This window comes from Parambassis ranga, chromosome 2 (genome assembly GCF_900634625.1).
Source record: "Parambassis ranga chromosome 2, fParRan2.1, whole genome shotgun sequence".
In the NCBI taxonomy this organism is placed as follows: domain Eukaryota; kingdom Metazoa; phylum Chordata; class Actinopteri; family Ambassidae; genus Parambassis; species Parambassis ranga.
Genome location: NC_041023.1, coordinates 42,529,215 through 42,547,751, shown reverse-complemented (window position 1 = coordinate 42,547,751; position 18,537 = coordinate 42,529,215). Strand labels below are relative to the sequence as shown.

Sequence of the window (18,537 nt, the reverse complement as noted above, 5' to 3'; positions counted from 1 at the left end):
GTTTCTGCTAGCTGCTACATCCCAGGCCGCCATGTTCTAAACCAGCCAATGATTTATGACCATGTGAAAACACCGCACTTGTGTACAGTTGGTTTAATAGTGCTGGGTTATGAAAGACAAGACCCGGCATGCTCCCTGATCCACACTGTAAAGGATCAGGATGTGGGCTGCTGCAGCTGCAGCTGCTGCTTGGAGCCACATCAGCCTCTATGACTGTCTGCACCCAGTCCCTCCTGTCTCTTAACATCTTTCTCTGTCACATCACCCAACAAATTTGTATGTGTTGTCGCTCCTATTTTTATAAACACGCTATCTTAAGAACATCTGGACAGCATTTCTTCATTTTTTTATTCCCCCTCTTACTCTGTTAAGTGTGTCCCCTTTTCTCCTTCAGGGTAATCCCCACAAAGGCTTTAATTCAAGTATTACTGTTAGATCTTTCCCTGCAGCTCCACCTCCTTCCAGCTCTGTTTTAACTTCTGTGTTCAGTTTTCGTTTCCACAGGGAATACTTTCTTCAGTTTTTGCCTTCTTCTACCTCTTCTTGTATTCAGCGAGAAGCATCAATCCCCATATTTAATGTCCTGTAGCTTCATTTTCTCACACTGCTATACAGAAACGTGGATGTTTAAGAAGTTTCCCCTTGGCTAAAACTCCTCTTCTCCTCTCCAGTATTCAGCGAGCAGCTCTGGCCATCATAGAGCATTACTACTGTGACTTTCCCGTCCATAACCCGGCGCTGCTCTCCGCCTCCAAGTCCCGCGCCGCCAAGCACCTGGCGGGCCTTAAGGTCTACAATGTGGATGGTGAGTTCCCAGCAGGCCCTGCTGAGGGTGAGTGGGATGCTCTCTACTGTCTCTTGCTGTTATTTTCTGTGTTCTTGGACAAAATATTGACCACATTTATTATTCAGCATATTTTCTAACCTTATCAGGACGCTAGTGGTGGAATGACATAGTTCTGTAGCATATAATGTTATTTTTTTCAATGAATATCTTTCAAGGTTACATGTTACATGATACTCCCTGTGACCCATCAGAAGAACCCGTCAAGTCTCTGCAGGTTGATTTCCTGACTGTGCTGGAATGCACAGAAACAAATGGCTGCCTGAAGGAGAGAAATCAATCTGCAGACATGGTCTTCAAAATTATCTGTGGTAATATAAGGCACAGGTGATTTGTAGTCAGTGGGCTGCAACATCCAAAAAAGACAAAAGTGGTTATTTGATATCCTCCTCACTCACACTCTGGTGCTCTCTCCTCTCCTGATTCTAACCCTTTAAGACATCTTTAGAGCTAAACTGAAAGCCTACCTTTTGGACAGTAAGTAAATGCTTCAAACTAAAGCACCTGATATTCACATTTTTCTTTTCAACACACTTGAACGCCTCTCCACTCTTTGCACGCCACAGGTTGATAAAAAAGTCCATCCTTACAACAGCTGGCAGAATGTAACACAAACCCTCCAATAAATTATCACAATCCCTTAAGTGTACTCAACCTACACTTAAGTGCACTGAGTTCTTTTTTTTTCTTCTACCTCCTCTCAAATGTTAGTGGGAGACAGTGACAGAGATGGCTGATAAATCAATAGCTATTATGCTGCCGGTCTTGTCATTTCTCTCTCGAGTCTCATACTCCTTCATTTTCATCCAGTAGCAGCTGCTCAGGGACCCATCTCTCTCTCTCTCTCTCTCTCTCTCTCTCTGTAATCTCGAGCTTTTTCTTCCCACTTCTTCTTCCTCTCTGCAGCAACATTGTAATAAATAATTCCAACTCAGGGACAATAATCACACCTTGATTAAAGAGTGGTGAAGCCTGGAGCGCAGAGCATCAGCCACACTCAATTACATCGCGTCCAAATGGTTTAGGTGATTTTATGAAGCCTGACAAGCTGTTTGGTCCTCATTTGGTTTTGTTAGCTCTGCAGCAGGTACAAAAAAACACATGCTCTCAGGGACGTTAAAAGGCGATGGACAAAAAATGTAATGAATGTAGAATGTAACTTCTTCTCAAATACTTTCTGGCCCTGACTTAAATCCTCCACACACTAAAGTTCTAAGTTTACATTCTCCTGACATCCTCACCCATAAATTCCCTCTTAAGCGCAGTAATACCAGGATCATGGTGGGGTGAAGTCTCCCCCTGCTCCGTCCATGAATTATTCCGCTCATGTCCGATCCTTGCCCCACATTAATAATTCACCAGCTCTTCCTCCTTTTAACCTGCATTAACATCAAGCTGGGTTCATCAGCAGCCTCCGATCCTCTCTCTAAAAATGCACTGTGAACTTTTGAAGTTGCTCGTTTAATTGGAGGCGAGGAATGTTTGTCTATTAGTGCTGTTTGAGATTCTTGAATGATCACAGTGAAATTAAAAATAACGACTTTGTGTGCTATTCCTGTCAGCTCCTGGGATTTTAATGTTGCAGGTGATAAAAGGAAATGGACCGAGGTTTATGTGCACCGATAATCCACCTCCTCTCCCCTCCCCTCCACTCTAACAGCAGATTGTTTCCTCACGTTGCACTTTGTGTCATCACCGAAGATTTCTTTATTCCTTCACACCAGTGAAATCATTTCTGTCTAATTTTGGATGTCATGACAGGTCCGGGGAACAATGCAGCAGCAGCAGGACTCGCCCACTCACAGTCCAGAGCCATGATCGCAGCCGCAGCCCGACGCAGAGACACAAGTCACAACGAGCTGTACTACGAGGAGGCCGAGCACGAGAGGCGTGTCCGTAAACGCAAAGCACGGTGAGTTGAATTATGTGACAACAGATTAAACTTCAGGGGCTTCTTCCCAAGGCCCAGCACTTTGTTGTTGCTGCAGCGAACAAACATCTTTTTTTTCCTTCCAGACTGGTGGTGGCCGTCGAGGAGGCCTTCACCCACATCAAGCGCATGCAGGAAGAGGAGCAGAAAAAGTCTCCAGGAGATGTGATGGATCCACGAGAGGCGGCACAAGCCATCTTTCCGTCTATGGCGCGAGCCCTGCAGAAGTACCTGAGGACCACCAAGCAGCAGCACTGCCACAGCATGGAGAGCATCCAGCAGCATCTGGCCTTCTGCATCACCAACAACATGACGCCAAAGGTCAGACATGTGCCCCTCTGTTTTTCCAGGGCTTTCTTTCTTAGTGTAACTTTGACTTGTTTCTCCGTCTCAGGCATTTCTGGAGAGCTACCTGACACCAGGTCCGACCCTGCAGTACAGCCGGAACCACTGGCTGGCCCGTCAGTGGACGCTGATCAGCGAGGCCTCTGTCACCAACAGTCTAAAGGACGGCACCATTTTCCTGCTCAAATGTGTGGACTTCAGCCTTGTGGTAACGTCCAAGAAGATCCCTTACATCCAGATGTCAGAGGAGTACATCGACCCCAAATCACACAAGTTTGTCCTGCGGCTACAGTCTGAAACCTCTGTGTAGGACTCCAGATGTTTTTTATTCCTTAACCTGTTGTATTGCTCTCAAATGTTTTTGGGTTTGCAGTTTTTATTTGTACTTTTTATATATTATATATGAATCTATATATCACACACAGGTTTGAATATAATGATCTTTTAATGTTTGATTTGGACTTGTCGCAGGACTTTGGACACCTCGGATGTGTGCACATAAGGTGTGAGTGAATGTGTGTGTCACTTGTTTCAATTTGCGTTGTGAGCTGCTGCAGCCAAACAAGACCGACAAAGACTGACAGACTGGCAGACAAACCACTAAGGATTGCTATGGCGTGACACCTGATGGAAAATATCTTCCTGTCTTTTCTATATCTGGAAGCAATCCAGTGCTTTTGGATATTTCAACTGTTTTTTATCTCGCAAAAATCTGTACACGAAATACATGACTGCATTAAACGCAGTCATGTATTTCTATAAAGTCAAGAAAATGCCTAAAAATGTGGGAACAGCCTGATCCAGAATCCAGACACACATGTTTTATTTAAACCCTCCTATGTTGTACAGCGGCCTCACTGAGGGCTGACCTTAGCAGCCGCAGTGAGGCCGCTTTGTCTTGTTTTGGTGCCGGAGTCTTCCACAGGTGCAGTGGAGCAAAGTAAGATGCATTTCCACTTGAGTTGGGAGCAACACGAGCATGCTCTGTTTTATAAACAGCAGGATGAACTTGGATTGAACCGGATAATGAGAGAGATGCACAAAGATGGACACATGCCCAAAAACATTTGCCCTGCCTCAACGGTTCAGCAACCTTCTCAGGGCTTTCATGTGAGCCGCATCTGCCTGACGTGATGGGAAGGGAAGGCAGCGTATGTACTACTGATTTATCTACAACACCCCCCCCCAAAATAAAATAAATAAAAATATATAAATTTGTATCTAGTATAATGTCCATTTTCACTAAATTGTCCTGCTTCTCATATGCTGAGTGTCATACTGTTAGCATAGATAATTTGAAATTTGGACATTATACTGAAACTAAACCCGTGAGTGAGATCAAATTCCTTTTTCAGGCATGACTTGTATTTATTAAAGATGATAATAAAGCAGCAGAGTGTATGAACAGTGAGAGCAGCGGCAGGGTGGAACCTCCTTTCTAACTGGACTGTCTGGTTTTACTGTACTGCCTTCTCTCACCTCTGTTGTCTGACAAACACGCAAGTCCCTCCAGGTCAGTGGACGACTCAGAGGTTTTTCTTTTTTTTACTATTAATTCTCTAATCTGATGAATCAGCACTCAGATGAAGCTAAAATGAAACTATAAAGATTCTGTTAGTCACTCTGACAAAGCTAAACTCACCAGAGTGGCAAATAAGAGTCACACTGAGCTCATGTGTAACTCACTCTAGCAAAAAAACGTGCCTGTTGTCCCCTACTGCCCCCTGGCTGGTAAACCTGGCACTGACACTGAGGGCTGCTTTCAGACCAAACACACACTGCTCATCCTTTCACTGTAAAAGTTTGGAAGTAAGTCAAAACACTTGCTCTTTCCTGTATAATGCACTAACAACTAATATCATCTGGTCATATTTTGTACCTGCTGACAGTTTTGTATGATCCCAATGTGACTGTGCCTGTTTTTACACTGTATCTATTTATGTAAACAAGCATGTGTGCGTACATGTGTGTCCGTGTGTATGTATGTATGTATGTATGCCATTCCAGTTCACATGACCAGCCTTTCTCCCCACCTTTCTCCAGCCCCTAACACCACCATCTGTCACGGCTGTTGCCAGGTTACAGTCCAGTGGATAGCTTGACAATGACACCGTGACGTTGTGATATGAGATGGGCATGTTTCACAGCATTTGTAAAGGACAAAATAAAACATTTTTATGAACATTTGTAAACAGTGACAATACAGGTGTTGTTACAGAGTAGAATGCATTTCATGTCCTGTTTTGTCTTTTCCAGCTGTGTTTGGACCTGTGATTTTTCCTACATATCCCAGAATGCCCCTAAGAAGGATAGTAAGTTCTCCTCTTTTAGAAACTTCTCAGTGTGAGTGATTCTATTTATAGCAGATAAGGGAGCTTATGTGTGCTGTATTCAGGTACCAAGAGGTGGAGCCCAGGTGACAGGGTCTTCAGGTGGTCTTAGGCCAGGAAGCAGGCGTGTCAGGTGCATTTCATGGCCATAGGTGTCCATAGGATCAGCTCCCTCTTCACTACTGCAGGATATCCCTTTTCCAGGAGAGAACAACGGTCTGAGATCACATGTTTGGGTTACATTTAAGGTATTTTTTTGCCTTTGGAAATTTATGCATATCAAAGAATTAGATTTTCCATATTTAGTTGAGTTAGACATCTGCACCTTTACCTTTCTGATTTAACTAACTAGTTCACCTGGCCAGTACATCTTTATTTCCACATGTACGATCCTCCTGGCCTGGCTGCAGCCTTGCCAACGCTCTTCCCTGTCGTTGTACCTTGTTGTGTGACATGCCTGAGCAAAATATCTGCTTTTTCAGGCTGTATTTTGGTGGGTTTTTTTTTTTTTGTTTTGTTGTCATGGCGCTCTGTGGTAATTGGTTTCCCGTCAGCCTGTCAAGCGCTGCACAGCCGGGCCTTGTGGGTAAATGAATGTCAGTGTCAGTGTCCGGTGCTGAAAACGAACAACCTCATCCTTTCGCGAGCCCGGAGCGCGAGGCCGCCTGTCGGAACTCATCTATCCTTGGCTTAATCCCCCCCCCCCCCCCCCACCCAGCTGCTCCGTGCAGAACCAGGGTGAGGAGGAAGAGAGATGGGTAGAGGGTAAAATGAGGAGCATTTGCATCTAAATGGATGTTTTCTTCCCTTCGTTCTTCCTTCTCCATTTCCTCTGTAATGACTTGGTTATGTGTAGATGGAGGCACGAGAGGGAATCCTTCTTGTAGCTTCCGATTTGAGCAGAAATCAACATCTTTCTTCCCAAACTGAAGATGTGTACTTGAGGAATCTGCCCCTCCTGACCTCCTTTCAGTTAACATCCATGTAAAACACCATCACGCCTGACATTCACAGAGATTCTGTCACCTGCCAGTCTATGTCAGGAGAGAGTGTGACGGGTCTACTTGCCTCAAGTCACATTTAACACACACACACAGTTAAATGATTTTATCTCTTCTCTGTGGTTCAGATTAAGTGTAAAATCCCAAACATCCTGTTGACACGCTGCATAACATCCACCTCCGGGGCAACAATGATTCTTGCGTGGCCTTGTATTATTAATTCATGCTCAGTGTTACAGGTTCAGCAGGAGTGTGTCGAGCTCCTCATGCAGTTTGTTGGGCCCTTGTGGGCGGCCTTGGAGCCCCTCTCACCCCTGGACCTCCCCCTATCCTTAACGACCAGATCCCTACTCCTGTTAGGAGGCACAACATGCTGAATTATTTACCAGTGTTTGAATAATTCAAGGTGAAAACACTGGCTGGGGGAAGAAATGTGCCAATCTGGTGTGTTGGACATTAGTTTACTTTCTTAATGAGGGGGGAAAACAGAAGTGAACTGATAAATGGACCACAAGAAATTTATTTTTCAATACATGGCACCAAGAAATCATTGTAACTATCATACTGTTCATACCAACCTTAAGGCTGCTACTGTCTTTTTTTAATGTGAACGTTACACAAACTTCAGTTTCCCTTCAACACAATGGAATGTTTTGTATATTTGTGTTGACTTCTATACAAATATGTATCAAAGAAACATTTAACTAAGATGACTTTCTTTTTTCATCCCCTCATGTGGGCGAAAATGACAATTACATGATGTTTAGAAATTACGAGTCTACATTTTTTGTTTAAATGAATAGAAGCATTTTGAATTATTCAGTTCAGAATTTAACCCAAGTCTGAACTGCTTTAGGGCACCATCTCCTGAGACACTAGTCATCATCACCATCTTCTTCCTCATCTGGGTCGTGGCTTTCATCACTGTCTTCTGTGACGTCTGAGATTTCCTGGTCGTCTGTGAACTCGTCGTCGTCCTCGGTGTTCACCCTCCCCGACAGGACGTCCTCTATCCAGTCCTCCAGCTCCTCCGCTGTGGGTAGGTCCTCATCATTGGACATGTCCAGCCACACGCTGTCGGCCTGGAACACAGAGCAACACAAAGGTAAATGTGGGCAGACTCTAAGCTTTGGTATGTTAATATCTACTTACATCTGTGACGTTGACCACACCGATCTGGGGTCTGAACAGGTCCAACTTAAAGGTTTTTTCCCAGTAGGTGGTCAGCTGGAGCAACAAATAACCCAATTCAGCTTATATTTTAGAAACAGTAGCTGTATTTTTATTTGAAGAATATATGTAATGGTGAGGCAGAACCAGAGGGAAATCATCAGGATCGATCCAGACGATGCTGAGCTCTGGGTTGTTGGTGTTGTCTCTGGCGACGTCTTTTAGAATCTCCAGGAACTCGTAGCCATCTGGGGGTGAGAAAGCAGCAGTACCTCAGCTCACCTTCACATGCAAGAGATAAAAAATACACTGCTACAGACCTGGATCCTCCTCCTCAGCAAAGGCTACAATATGTATTCCATCCATGTCATCCTCCTACACATGGACCAAAAAAGTTTATAGTGCAGCCTGACAGTACGAATCAGTTTATATGAGACAACATGTGGTGATCCAGTTCCCTCACCCATGTCTCAAACATGTTCTCTGCCCGCAGCTTCCTCAGAGTGGCCCTGCAAAGAGCATAGTGTGTTGGAATAATGTCTAATCAAACATTTAAAACAGTCCTTAAAATTTGATAAACCTTCTGTGTTGGTTGACGAATTCCACAATGTCCATCTCTGACAGAGGCCGGCCCGGCAAGATGGCCGGCTCCTCCATGAACGGCTCGTAGAAATTGACCTCGTTCATCTTGAGGGAAAGATGTTTTGCTACCTTAGAAAAAAAAAGACAATATTATGAGCATCATGAGTATCGTTCTCATGAATAAAATTAAATTAGGACTTACAGGTTTATCAAATGTAGCGAAGAACTTGATGTAAGGCTGAAAGCGCTCTGACGCCTCCTGGAAGGCTTTGAAATCTGTCAAACAACAGAGTGACACAGTTTGAGGAGCCTCAGAGAGGAAAGTGTTGAAGTTCAGCATTTACAGTCTGATCACATACTCCTGGCTGAATCTGTGGGGTGTGATGAGGAAACTGAGCAGTAAAACTCTTCATTGAATTTTCCATCATGTGTTAAGGAGACTTGAATGAAGACAGAGAAGAGTCTCTGTCTTCATTCAAGTCTCCTTAACACAGTTTTATACGCTTGTAGCACGCTCGTGCCTCTGCTCACAACAAGGTCACCACCAAGGACCAACCCATCCCCGGACAGAAATAGGCTTCATAATGAAAATCTATGCTACTGTCATATCAGAGCAGATAGCACCTTCCCCGCCTCACTTTTTCTGCCTGATTTTGAGCAGTACTATAATTGCAGTTTGACCTATTAGGCAGAGGGCTAGAAGCTATTTAAAGGCTCTCCTGAGACACAGTCTGGGATCTGGTTTCACTTTAACAGCACAGTTAGGCTAAACGATGATGTAGCTCCATTAGCCTCTAGATCTCATTAGCATCTGGGGAACATGGTTGAAGCAGCTTAAAGGGGCAGAGACACACTCTCAGGTTTAAACTGACATGAATCTTCTCCTTTAAAGTAGCCAATGAGGCGGATGTCTTCCTCCATCCTTTCAAAGGCTCGCAGCTCCATGGCATTATTGATCATCTCCACTGGGTCCTCCAGCACCTGGCGGGGTGATAGGATACAGGCAGGAGGTTTTAAGCGGCAAATCGTTAATATTAATTAAATATTTTCAATTATTCACCTTTTATGGTTACAATGAATAAGAGTTAGCTTAGCATAGCATTATAACAGCTAGTAAGCAAGGCACCGGTGTAGCTGAGGAAAATGTGTTTAATCAATAAAAGAGACATATGGTGTTTTTTTCACAGACTATTAGATATTAAATTCATTTATATAAAAGGAGTGACTTCTGGGAAAAGCTGTTCCTGCCCAAACTCGCATCACTGTGAATGTCTTCATTTACAAGTGCTGCAAATGAGGCTGCAGCTGATAATTGCATCTCCAAACACATATTTCCACTCACATCCAACAGGAACTCCACCAGCGTGTCTGCTGACAGCTCCCCGTCGAACTCGATGACACGGTCATCCTTAAAGACGTACAGGCTGCCCACCTCCTCCAGACCTAGCAGCAAAGATGTTAATGCCTTACTGTACATTATGCATACGTGTAATGCATGAGTCAGAATTGTGGCACATATACCCAGTTTTTTGGCCACTTTGAAATCCTTCTGGGCGTCCACCATTCCAAACCCGATGTCTTTGTTCTCCAGGACCTGGGCTGTGAGCTGCACAAAACAAGTGTGGAGGATGTCAGTCAGACTAGCTGAAAACATCTTCTCAGCTTCATATCAAAGCGTTTTGCTCTGCTCTTTGCATTCAGTATGGCACATCCATGCTGTGTATTTGTATCTGAGCTGGCATCCACAGCTGCTGCTGTCATCGTCAATACATATTTTCATTTGTATTGAAGCACCCTGTGGAGTTTTCTTGTTGGGGAGAAGTTGTGAGTCAGGACTGTCAAAAAAGGATTAAGGGAGAGGGTTTAAACATGATGGGAATACAAAAACAGTAAATATTAAATATAGAGTGTGAAAACATGCACGTGGCTTTCAGAATTAGAGGAAGTGGATTTCTAGTTCACAGCCAGATAGTGATGAGTTCTGGGAACAAGCTATAATTGAGAGAATGACCCAGAAACAGTCCCTGGATACATGTGAACCACAGAGGAGTGCGCATAATGGGATCAAAATCACTGTAGAGCGTGCACAGGTGGACTCGTTTACCACGCTCTGACTTCCTCAACGTATGTCTAAGCAGAGGAGGAAGAATGAGGTGATCACTGACAGCATAAGGACGTGTTTTGACAGATCAGCACAGCAACATGTAACCTGCGGGGATTCAAACTATAGCTTCTTGAGATATTTTTAAGTTATCAGTAACACAAGACCTTTCAGGGCATTTTATGTCACAACATCATCTCTCCCCCTTTGAGCGGTGATGACATCTTTTGGCAGGTTGCAGGTGTGTGTACCTGAACAGTTAATACCTTGCTAACACGCTAACTCACTACACTTAACTTTTTGAACAACTTTAAATGCCCCCCCCCCTTTTCTCACCTCCAGCACCAGCTCTGTCATCTGGAAGCGCTTCTGCAGGCCCTTGTTGGCCGGCACAGGTTCGTGGTAGAACAGGCACAGCAGGTCGTATCTCTTCAGAGCCTTCTTGTAGTTCCTCTCGTTGATGTCCAGCACCCTGTCCTTTCCATCAAAATTAGGGAACTCCAGACCTTCCTCTGCCCTGCAAAGGAAAAGCAGGCGGAGGCACAGGCCAGACAAAACAGAGAGCCAGATGTGCTGCATTGTTGATCAACTCAAAGGACCAAACTTGAGGAGACAACTAACAGCTATTCTCTGTAATAATTCTGTTGTCGCTCTCCCCCTGTCTTCTGTCTCCTCTCTCTGTCACTTAGTGCCCAAATCTCAGGAGGGTCTCCACCCGCCTCCTTTTCTCCCCCTGACTGAGAAACTCATTTAATCTGGCACAGTTAAAGGAAAATCATCCATGATGTTGACATAAGTGTTTTGCTTCAAGTGAAGCAGAGTGATCAATATAATGTGATGAATTCATCGTTGAAACTCGTAAAAGTCAATTAATTACTTATGAGAATATATGGAGGAGGATTATTTGGATATTGCGTTGCGCCCTTTCTTTCAGCATTACGGTGGTCCGCTCTGGCCGTGCGCGTTTTTACCGTAATGACGCATCCAGGCAGAAGTAACAAATCACAGATCGCTGCTTTGTCGCCGCGCCTCAGACAAAGCTGAAGGATTGAGGGAAAATGGAGCGCCTGTGGCTGTGGAGGGTTTTGATACTGGTTCAAGTATGTGCCTTCAGTGCATCAGGTAATTTTAAATAAGTTCAGTTACAGTCAATGTAGTTTCGCGACTTTGTGGCTTCTTGAGATAACTTTTGGTGTTAGAGTCATCCATCACTTAGCTAGCTAACTAGCTAACTCAGCTAAGTTGTTGGCTAACTTTTGTATTTGTGCAATTGTGGTTAAACGTTTTGCCAACAGTAACGATGTAAGTTAGTATCTAATTTAATCAAAGTTATAATTAGTGCAGGAAATGACGCGTCTAACTGGTATCTACCGCTAACTGTCAGTATTTACTTGTGCAATAAAGTCATAGAGTATGTTTTACGTTTAAACTCGGTTAAACGCTTTATTTTAAAGCCGGGTCAAATTCTAAGCAGCTCATACAAAAGCACTGTTAAATAAAACACCACGGGTTTTTTGTTGTTACAGGAAATCAGTGGAAGAAAATTAGAGAAAAGGTTTCTGATGCTGTGAAAGTGTACACACCCTGCAGTCCAGACAACTGCAGCTGTCATGCAAGGTCAGTAACGTTTCCTCTGAAAATATCAGATCAGGTCTGTTTTTGCATGAAATAGATTATTTTCCTCTTTCTGTCTCAGTGTGCTACATCAGGACCTTCAGCCCTTTAGAGATGGAATTTCTGAGGATGTCATGGCTGCTACAGTCCAGAGAGGAGTGGGAACACACTATCAGATTATTGACCACAAGTTGTACAGAGAGCGCAGCTGCATGTTCCCTGCTAGGTAAGAGGTCACGGTAGGTGACATGATTATTGTAAACTAAGGTGAGATAAAACGGATATGTGTCAAATGAGCTTGTTGTTTTCAGGTGCAGTGGGGTGGAGCATTTCATACTGGAGGTGATCGACAGGCTACCTGACATGGAGATGGTGATAAATGTGAGGGATTACCCACAAGTCCCCAACTGGGTGCAGCCAATCCTGCCTGTCTTCTCTTTCAGTAAGGTCAGAATATGCACAGTATTTTTTTTTTAAATACTGCATTGACATGTTTATTAAAAAGCATTAACAGCTTGTGTGTGTCTGAATTTAAGTAGACCTCAGACTACCAGGACATCATGTACCCTGCATGGACGTTTTGGGAGGGCGGGCCAGCTGTGTGGCCAATATACCCAACAGGACTGGGAAGATGGGATCTGATGAGGGACGACCTTAAAAAGTAAGACCTTAACACTGCTTTCTGTATGGTTGTATGTTTTTTTTTTCTTTTAATAAAATGTGTATTAATTTCTCATTGTTTTGTGTTAGGTCTGCTGCACAGTGGCCCTGGAAGAAGAAAGAGTCCAAAGGATTCTTCAGAGGCTCCAGGTGAGTCATCAGAAAGGTTTTTTTTTTTTTTTTTTTTTTTTTACAATAATTGTTTAATATAATGTGACTGACAGCTGTTTTATATGTCTTAAATCACCACAGTTACTTAGTTTGCTTTCAGTGATATTTGTCCTCCTCGTCTTTGGTAGAACCAGTCCAGAGCGTGACCCGCTCATCCTTCTGTCCAGAGAATCTCCAGAGCTGGTGGATGCAGAGTACACGAAGAACCAGGCCTGGAAGTCTGAGAAGGTCTGTCCAGATATTCAAGGAACATATCCATGAACTTTTCATGGTGGTTTACATTTGCGAACCTGCTTTTTCTGCCTCTGTTTAGGACACACTTGGGAGACCTCCAGCCAAAGAAATTCCTCTGGTCGATCACTGCAAATACAAGTAAGCTTCATACATTGACTATAGTTTATTTTACATAGCTTTAAAGATGACTCAGTGTTTAACCGTCTGCTTTTATGCTTAACTTTGCCTCTCCCTCTCTGACTTCTTAAGGTATTTATTTAACTTCCGGGGCGTGGCAGCAAGCTTCCGCCTCAAACATCTCTTCCTCTGTGGTTCCTTGGTGTTCCACGTGGGCGATGAATGGCTGGAGTTTTTCTACCCTCAGCTCAAACCCTGGGTCCACTACATCCCCGTCAAGCAGGATCTCTCCGACGCCAGGTACCCCACCTTTGTCATCTCATCCTAGTAGTGATGACAGTTGCTTGTGTTAGACTTAGTGCTTATTGGGAGAAATGGATTCTGTGTCCTCAGGGAGTTGCTGCAATTTGTTAAAGAGAATGACGCCATCGCACAGAAGATTGCCACCAGGTAACTAATCGTGTTCTATGATTAAACTTTAATTGGTTCATTGTTAAGTTTGTTTTAAATTAAAGGAATATGTGACTTGTGTGGCTTGTGACTTGTGTGGCTTGTCAGCATGTGTGTGTCCACTCTGTAGGACACTCCAGTGTCATAAATCTAACTGCTCTGAGATCCTTTCCTCCTTATCTTTCTTTTTTATGCTTCTTTCCATTTCTCCTTCCTTTGCTATGCTAATCGTTGTATTGCCTCTGCAGATCAAACACGCACAACAATAATACTTTAAAACACACATTTTCCCAGCAGTGTCTGACTCCTTAGTTTCTCTCCTTCTGCACAGGGGTAAGGAGTTCATCCTTGAACACTTGCGAATGACGGATGTGTCCTGCTACTGGGAGAGACTTCTGACCAAGTTTAGCCAGCTTCTCACTTACAAACCTCAAAAAAAACATAACTACAACCAGGTCATCCACAAACCCAGCAGGACGGAGCTTTAACGCTGAGACTGCGTCTCGGGGCAGCTGTAGTGAAGGGAAACTCTAGATAGTGAATGTAACTGCCGATCAATACTCTCAGAGAGCTTTGTTCAGATTTCTTTCATTCATTTCTCACACCAAAACTAGCTGCTATACCACCAGGTGCCACTAGGAGGGTTATGTGCCAAATCTATATTGATCACTTTCAGGTTCAGTGAATTAATCAGCCTCTTTACACAGTTCACACAGCATGAGACCTAGAGGAAGAGAAAAACAACTTGATCTTTTTTACTTGGTATTTGAGCATTTTTCCTTGTTGCATCCTTGTGTATTCTGGTATTCTTCCCAGAAACCCTGATCTAAGCCCAGTCACTATAAAATAAAGACCAAAATTTAAACATAAAAGTGTGCTATTGATGCAACCCATTGGGTATCTCTTAATGAATAAGTTTTTACTTTGTAAAATTGCCATTATAAATAAACCAGTCTTAGGTTTTGCTGCACTGCCCTCTAGTGGACAAATCGAGAAACTCCAGCAGGCTCTCACTCACATGCAATAACTTAATAAGTGCCAACATTAAGCAATAATATTCAGAGTAAGCCGTTACTTGTGTATGTCTGGTGTTTTTCTGGAAACACGGAGCTCAGCTGTTTTAAAGAGTATCTGCTTTGGTGTTTAGAGAATATGTTGTAGTATTCATATTGTCAACAAGCAGATTCACACTGATGTGAGGTTGTGTGTGTGTGTGTTTTGTACTACTGTTACTGTTCTTTGTGGTCCATTAATGTGCTGTGATCATGCACCTGGTCGGTGCGTGACACTCAGGTGTTTGTCATGGCATTTTTATATCTCAATAAACTAATTAAAACAGTAATAAACTGCCATTAACTGTATTTTGTCATGTATGTAATCGGTCAATGTTTAATGTGTTCAGTCCACCCACCGCAGGTGGCGCTGTTGTTTCTCTGATTCGCGCAGCCGCACATCCTATCCGGGTTCAGAGTTCAGAAAGACACAGCAGCGAGAAACCGGGCTGCTAAAGGGCAGTTATGAATGATAGAAATGTAGACATTCGATACAATAAATACAATAAACAACAACTCGGTATTGTAACAAAACAAGCGGTTTGTCTTCGTGGAATTCCCCGCCAACTAATGGTAAGCTGACTCGCTACTGTGTGTCCTGATAGCGGCTAATGCTAAAGCTAACCGCTAACACGAAGGTTCTCGAGTCTTTGAACCACTAAGTCATATAAACAGATGAACGTAAACTAAACTAAACTCTGGCTGACTTGTTATTGTGTAAAAACATTTTCTACGTTTATCGCAGTTAATTTTTTTGCGACGCTAGCTTAGCTAACAACTGCTGTGCAGGTGTTTTTAATATTTGTAAATGAGTGTCGAGAAACAAATGTTAGTACAACCCAAACGCTGTGAAAATGAATGAATTGACCAGGAGGTATTATTGTATTGTTGTTCACCCTTTATTACTTTTCTCAGTAAATATTACCCAATGTCGTTGTGCAGTAAAAACTTTAACACTGCACATTCTAAATAATAGTAGCCATATTTGCAAAGATGCGTAGTGACGTTTGTGTTTGACACACCCACATACAGTCGTCCCCACCAGTGCAGTTAAAGCTCAGAGGTGGATTTGAAGTTTTAAAAAAAAAAAAGTGTCTCTCTCTAAAAGTCTGGTCGTGTGCTGAGTGTGTTTTGATTGGGTTGCAGCATTTAACAGCTGCAGTCAGACAGCCTGTGCTTCCCTGCCAGGATTTCATTTGCCTCCAGGCTATTTGTTTTGAGTCAATGCAGTGAGTGCAACATCTCATCCCATGGCCATGTGTTTCTGCCTCTCTGCTGCAGCCCAGCGCCAGCTGAAGCGTGATGCATCCCGAGCAGCACAGAACAAGCTCTGCCCTGCAGAGACCACGGGCAGATTCAGCCCCCCAGGGCACGCCAAGCACCGGTCTACTGCAGGGCCTCCTTCTCAACGCCAGGCCTCCTTTCTTCTGCTTTCTCCTCCCCAGGGTCCACGCAGCTGATGTGGCTGCCTCCCAACCTGCACAGATGCCCTCTTCTCCTCCTGTGCCCATCCCCTCTCCCAGCGGCCTGCCAAGGAACGTGGGCATGCCAGAATTCCCAAACACAGGATGGGAACGCATCAAGGAACTCTTTGACAGAAGGTGAGTGACAGCCACAGTGAAGCAGTTTATTCTTTACCTATATGCTCTTTTAAAAGTATTTATTCCAGCATTTTATGATATTTTTTTAATGAATCCAGTCATAAAGTACACATGCACTGGCGTAGTTTTTAACTGGATGAGCTTCTCTACCTGCAGTGGGACACAGAAATACCCAGAGGAGCTCATCAATGTGATAAACTGCTGCACGTTTGGTGCAATTGCAGGCTTCATCTACGGCGGCCTGCCAGCTGCTCGTCATGCACGGCAGAGATATATTCACGTCAGCCAGGCAGAATTGTACACCAATCGTGTAGATGCAGTGGTGAGTGAGGATCTGATACTTCTGATGTTTTTGAGATGTGTATTTAAGAAAGATGTTGCATTCTCACTGTTTGGTGCCTTTTCTGGTCATCAGCGCTCAGCTCATAACGCTGCTATCCGAGGTTTTGTGAGGTATGGATGGAGATGGAGCTGGAGAGTCTCTGTCATCGTAACCTTGTTCAAGTAAGCAATAAAAGGCACATGTGACATTGAATATGAGGAAATTTAGTGATCATAAAGCTGTTTCAGCCTGTCTCATTTGTTCCTGTTTCTGCAGTTCTGTCTGCACTGGGCTATCTGTGTACCAAGACAAAGATGCTGTCAGCCATCATGTTGCAGCTGGAGGTGAGCTGCTGAGCGGTTTTTATTTTGTCTTTTATGTCCTGATCGGTTAATAGAAACGAGAAATTTTATAACCCTTGTTTAACCACACACACACAACTGATAATGAAACTCTGTGTGAGCAGCTGTCACTGGAGGCCTCTACAGACTGAACCTGGGCCTGCGTGGGCTGGTGGCTGGGTCCATCATTGGAGCTCTGCTTGGGTAAGTTTGGCCTCTGCTTCCATTGATCACACTGCCTCCTCACAGCTGATCTGGGCTCGATAACATGATCTGATGGTGCTGTGCGCTTATTTTTTGATGGACGTGCATTTTCTTCATGCTTGTCCGCTCTCACGCCTGGGCGCTTGGAAGCAGTGAGCACTCTGGCTGCCAGCTGCGCCCCTCACAGCAGCCCTCTGTCGCCCAGCTGAATCCCCACCCGCCCCCCCTCCATCCCCTCATCCCTCTTCCAAGTCTGTTCACGGTGCCAGAGGGACTCATGTGCACCACAGAGGGCTATGTTTTGGGTACTAGAGCAAGGAGCCAGGCCAAGGCAGCAGCTGCCCCTTTGCATTAATACCCTTACTGTTATTCCAGCCTCTCATCTCCATTTACCGTGGTCTGATCTGGACTGGGTTGTGCTTTTCTCATCTTACCCTGTCCCACTTTTCTCTTTCAGCTGAGTGCACAGACCTAAGAGCAGATTGTACAATGGAAACTGAGTGTGAAGTGTGTGACAGTGTGGAGGGGTTTGTTTGGAAAGTCTCTGTGATCATCACTTTCATGTTGGCTCAGCCCCACTCCTGTTCTCCTGTTGGCTCTTCATGAGCATTGCCTCATCGTCCTCCTCCTCTTCTCACTGTCTGCCTGAATGGCTAGCCACCTGGAGCGTTTGATGTATGTTTATGCCAGGTGCAGTCGGGGCAGAAGGGGGTAAAGTGAAAGCAGGCAGCTAATCGCTAAGCACATCACGCTCCATATCTCGCCCTAGAATCACCTTCTTGTCCAGGGCATGTGGCAGAGGTGTGAATGGCGGACAGAATGGACTCTAAATTCCTCTGGTAGTGTAATTGATGGTCAGCAATTGATTTTGGAAGCATTGCTGATGCGTCACTTCTTCTGCACAGCGCTCCTGCAGGTGCATTGGTCATCGGCTTGCAGTCCCTGACAGGAGAAACCACCCGAGAGAGGAGAAGGAGGGAGCGGAGAGAACTTTATGAGCTCAGGCTCGCAGAATGGTGAGTTCACAGGATTTCAGCCTATAAAACACACTGAAGTTTCTTTGTCTGATTTACTTTACTCACCTTTCTGATCATTAGGACCGCCCGCCTGCAGTTGACAGATGAATTGATTGACAGTCTGAACGTCAGCTCTCAGGCAGAGGAGATCAGTAAGGACATGCAGAGGATCCAGGAACTGCTGAGTTCACCACCAAACAAGGACGAAAGCAGCCAATGACAGCAGCCACGTGGACATTGTAGGTGGACTTGACTCATCCCTCTCTTTGTTGGACGATACGCACCTTTCAAGACACCAATTGGTCCTCACAAATAAGCTGGCTGGCGAATCTAAAATGGACTGGAAGATTTCATGGATGACATGTCCATGTTGTCAGACCTTTAAATTATTGTGATTATTTTACTAATAAAACTCCACAGCTGAAACCAACACATCTCATCAAGTCTGCTAC

General features: G+C 44.2%; 4 protein-coding genes across 7 annotated transcripts in view; 3 read left to right on the top strand and 1 right to left on the bottom strand.

The window, feature by feature from the left end:
- The window catches only part of LOC114453050 (vang-like protein 1), a 38,297-nt gene extending 23,321 nt beyond the window's left edge, over positions 1-14,976 (top strand). The window contains exons 6-10 of one of the 3 annotated variants that reach the window (XR_003672407.1): positions 672-832; positions 2,606-2,756; positions 2,861-3,095; positions 3,169-4,391; positions 14,966-14,976. Coding sequence is in view for 2 of the 3 variants with exons in the window: in XM_028432684.1 (XP_028288485.1) it covers positions 672-832; positions 2,606-2,756; positions 2,861-3,095; positions 3,169-3,429 (808 nt within the window). In the remaining variant the exon portion in view is untranslated. Of the gene's footprint in view, positions 1-671; positions 833-2,605; positions 2,757-2,860; positions 3,096-3,168; positions 5,312-14,965 lie in introns of those variants that run through there. The other 2 variants (XM_028432698.1, XM_028432684.1) reach the window with 2 other exon arrangements.
- Positions 7,326-10,882, bottom strand: LOC114453099 (calsequestrin-2-like). Of its 2 annotated transcripts, none has more exons than XM_028432769.1 (11): positions 10,640-10,882; positions 9,724-9,808; positions 9,545-9,645; positions 9,057-9,183; positions 8,405-8,478; positions 8,201-8,331; positions 8,084-8,129; positions 7,941-7,995; positions 7,768-7,868; positions 7,603-7,677; positions 7,326-7,532 (listed from the first exon to the last, which is right to left on the bottom strand). In XM_028432769.1, exons 1-11 carry the CDS (start codon positions 10,880-10,882, stop codon positions 7,326-7,328), a joined length of 1,245 nt encoding a protein of 414 aa, XP_028288570.1. The 2 variants fall into 2 exon arrangements, with proteins under 2 accessions (XP_028288570.1, XP_028288579.1); XM_028432778.1 differs by having other exon boundaries at positions 9,075-9,183.
- Positions 11,300-14,791, top strand: poglut1 (protein O-glucosyltransferase 1). The gene is made up of 11 exons (XM_028432757.1): positions 11,300-11,425; positions 11,830-11,920; positions 12,000-12,143; positions 12,229-12,364; positions 12,457-12,578; positions 12,668-12,727; positions 12,877-12,976; positions 13,062-13,120; positions 13,232-13,399; positions 13,493-13,549; positions 13,881-14,791. The coding sequence occupies exons 1-11, from the start codon at positions 11,362-11,364 to the stop codon at positions 14,035-14,037; spliced, it is 1,158 nt and encodes a 385-aa protein (XP_028288558.1). The 5' UTR covers positions 11,300-11,361; the 3' UTR covers positions 14,038-14,791.
- Positions 14,977-15,006: 30 nt separating the features above from the next.
- timmdc1 (translocase of inner mitochondrial membrane domain containing 1) lies at positions 15,007-18,517 on the top strand. Its single transcript, XM_028432785.1, has 8 exons — positions 15,007-15,174; positions 15,883-16,202; positions 16,359-16,524; positions 16,618-16,706; positions 16,801-16,868; positions 16,991-17,069; positions 17,975-18,085; positions 18,167-18,517. Exons 2-8 carry the CDS (start codon positions 15,904-15,906, stop codon positions 18,303-18,305), a joined length of 951 nt encoding a protein of 316 aa, XP_028288586.1. The 5' UTR covers positions 15,007-15,174; positions 15,883-15,903; the 3' UTR covers positions 18,306-18,517.
- Positions 18,518-18,537: the final 20 nt, after the last annotated feature.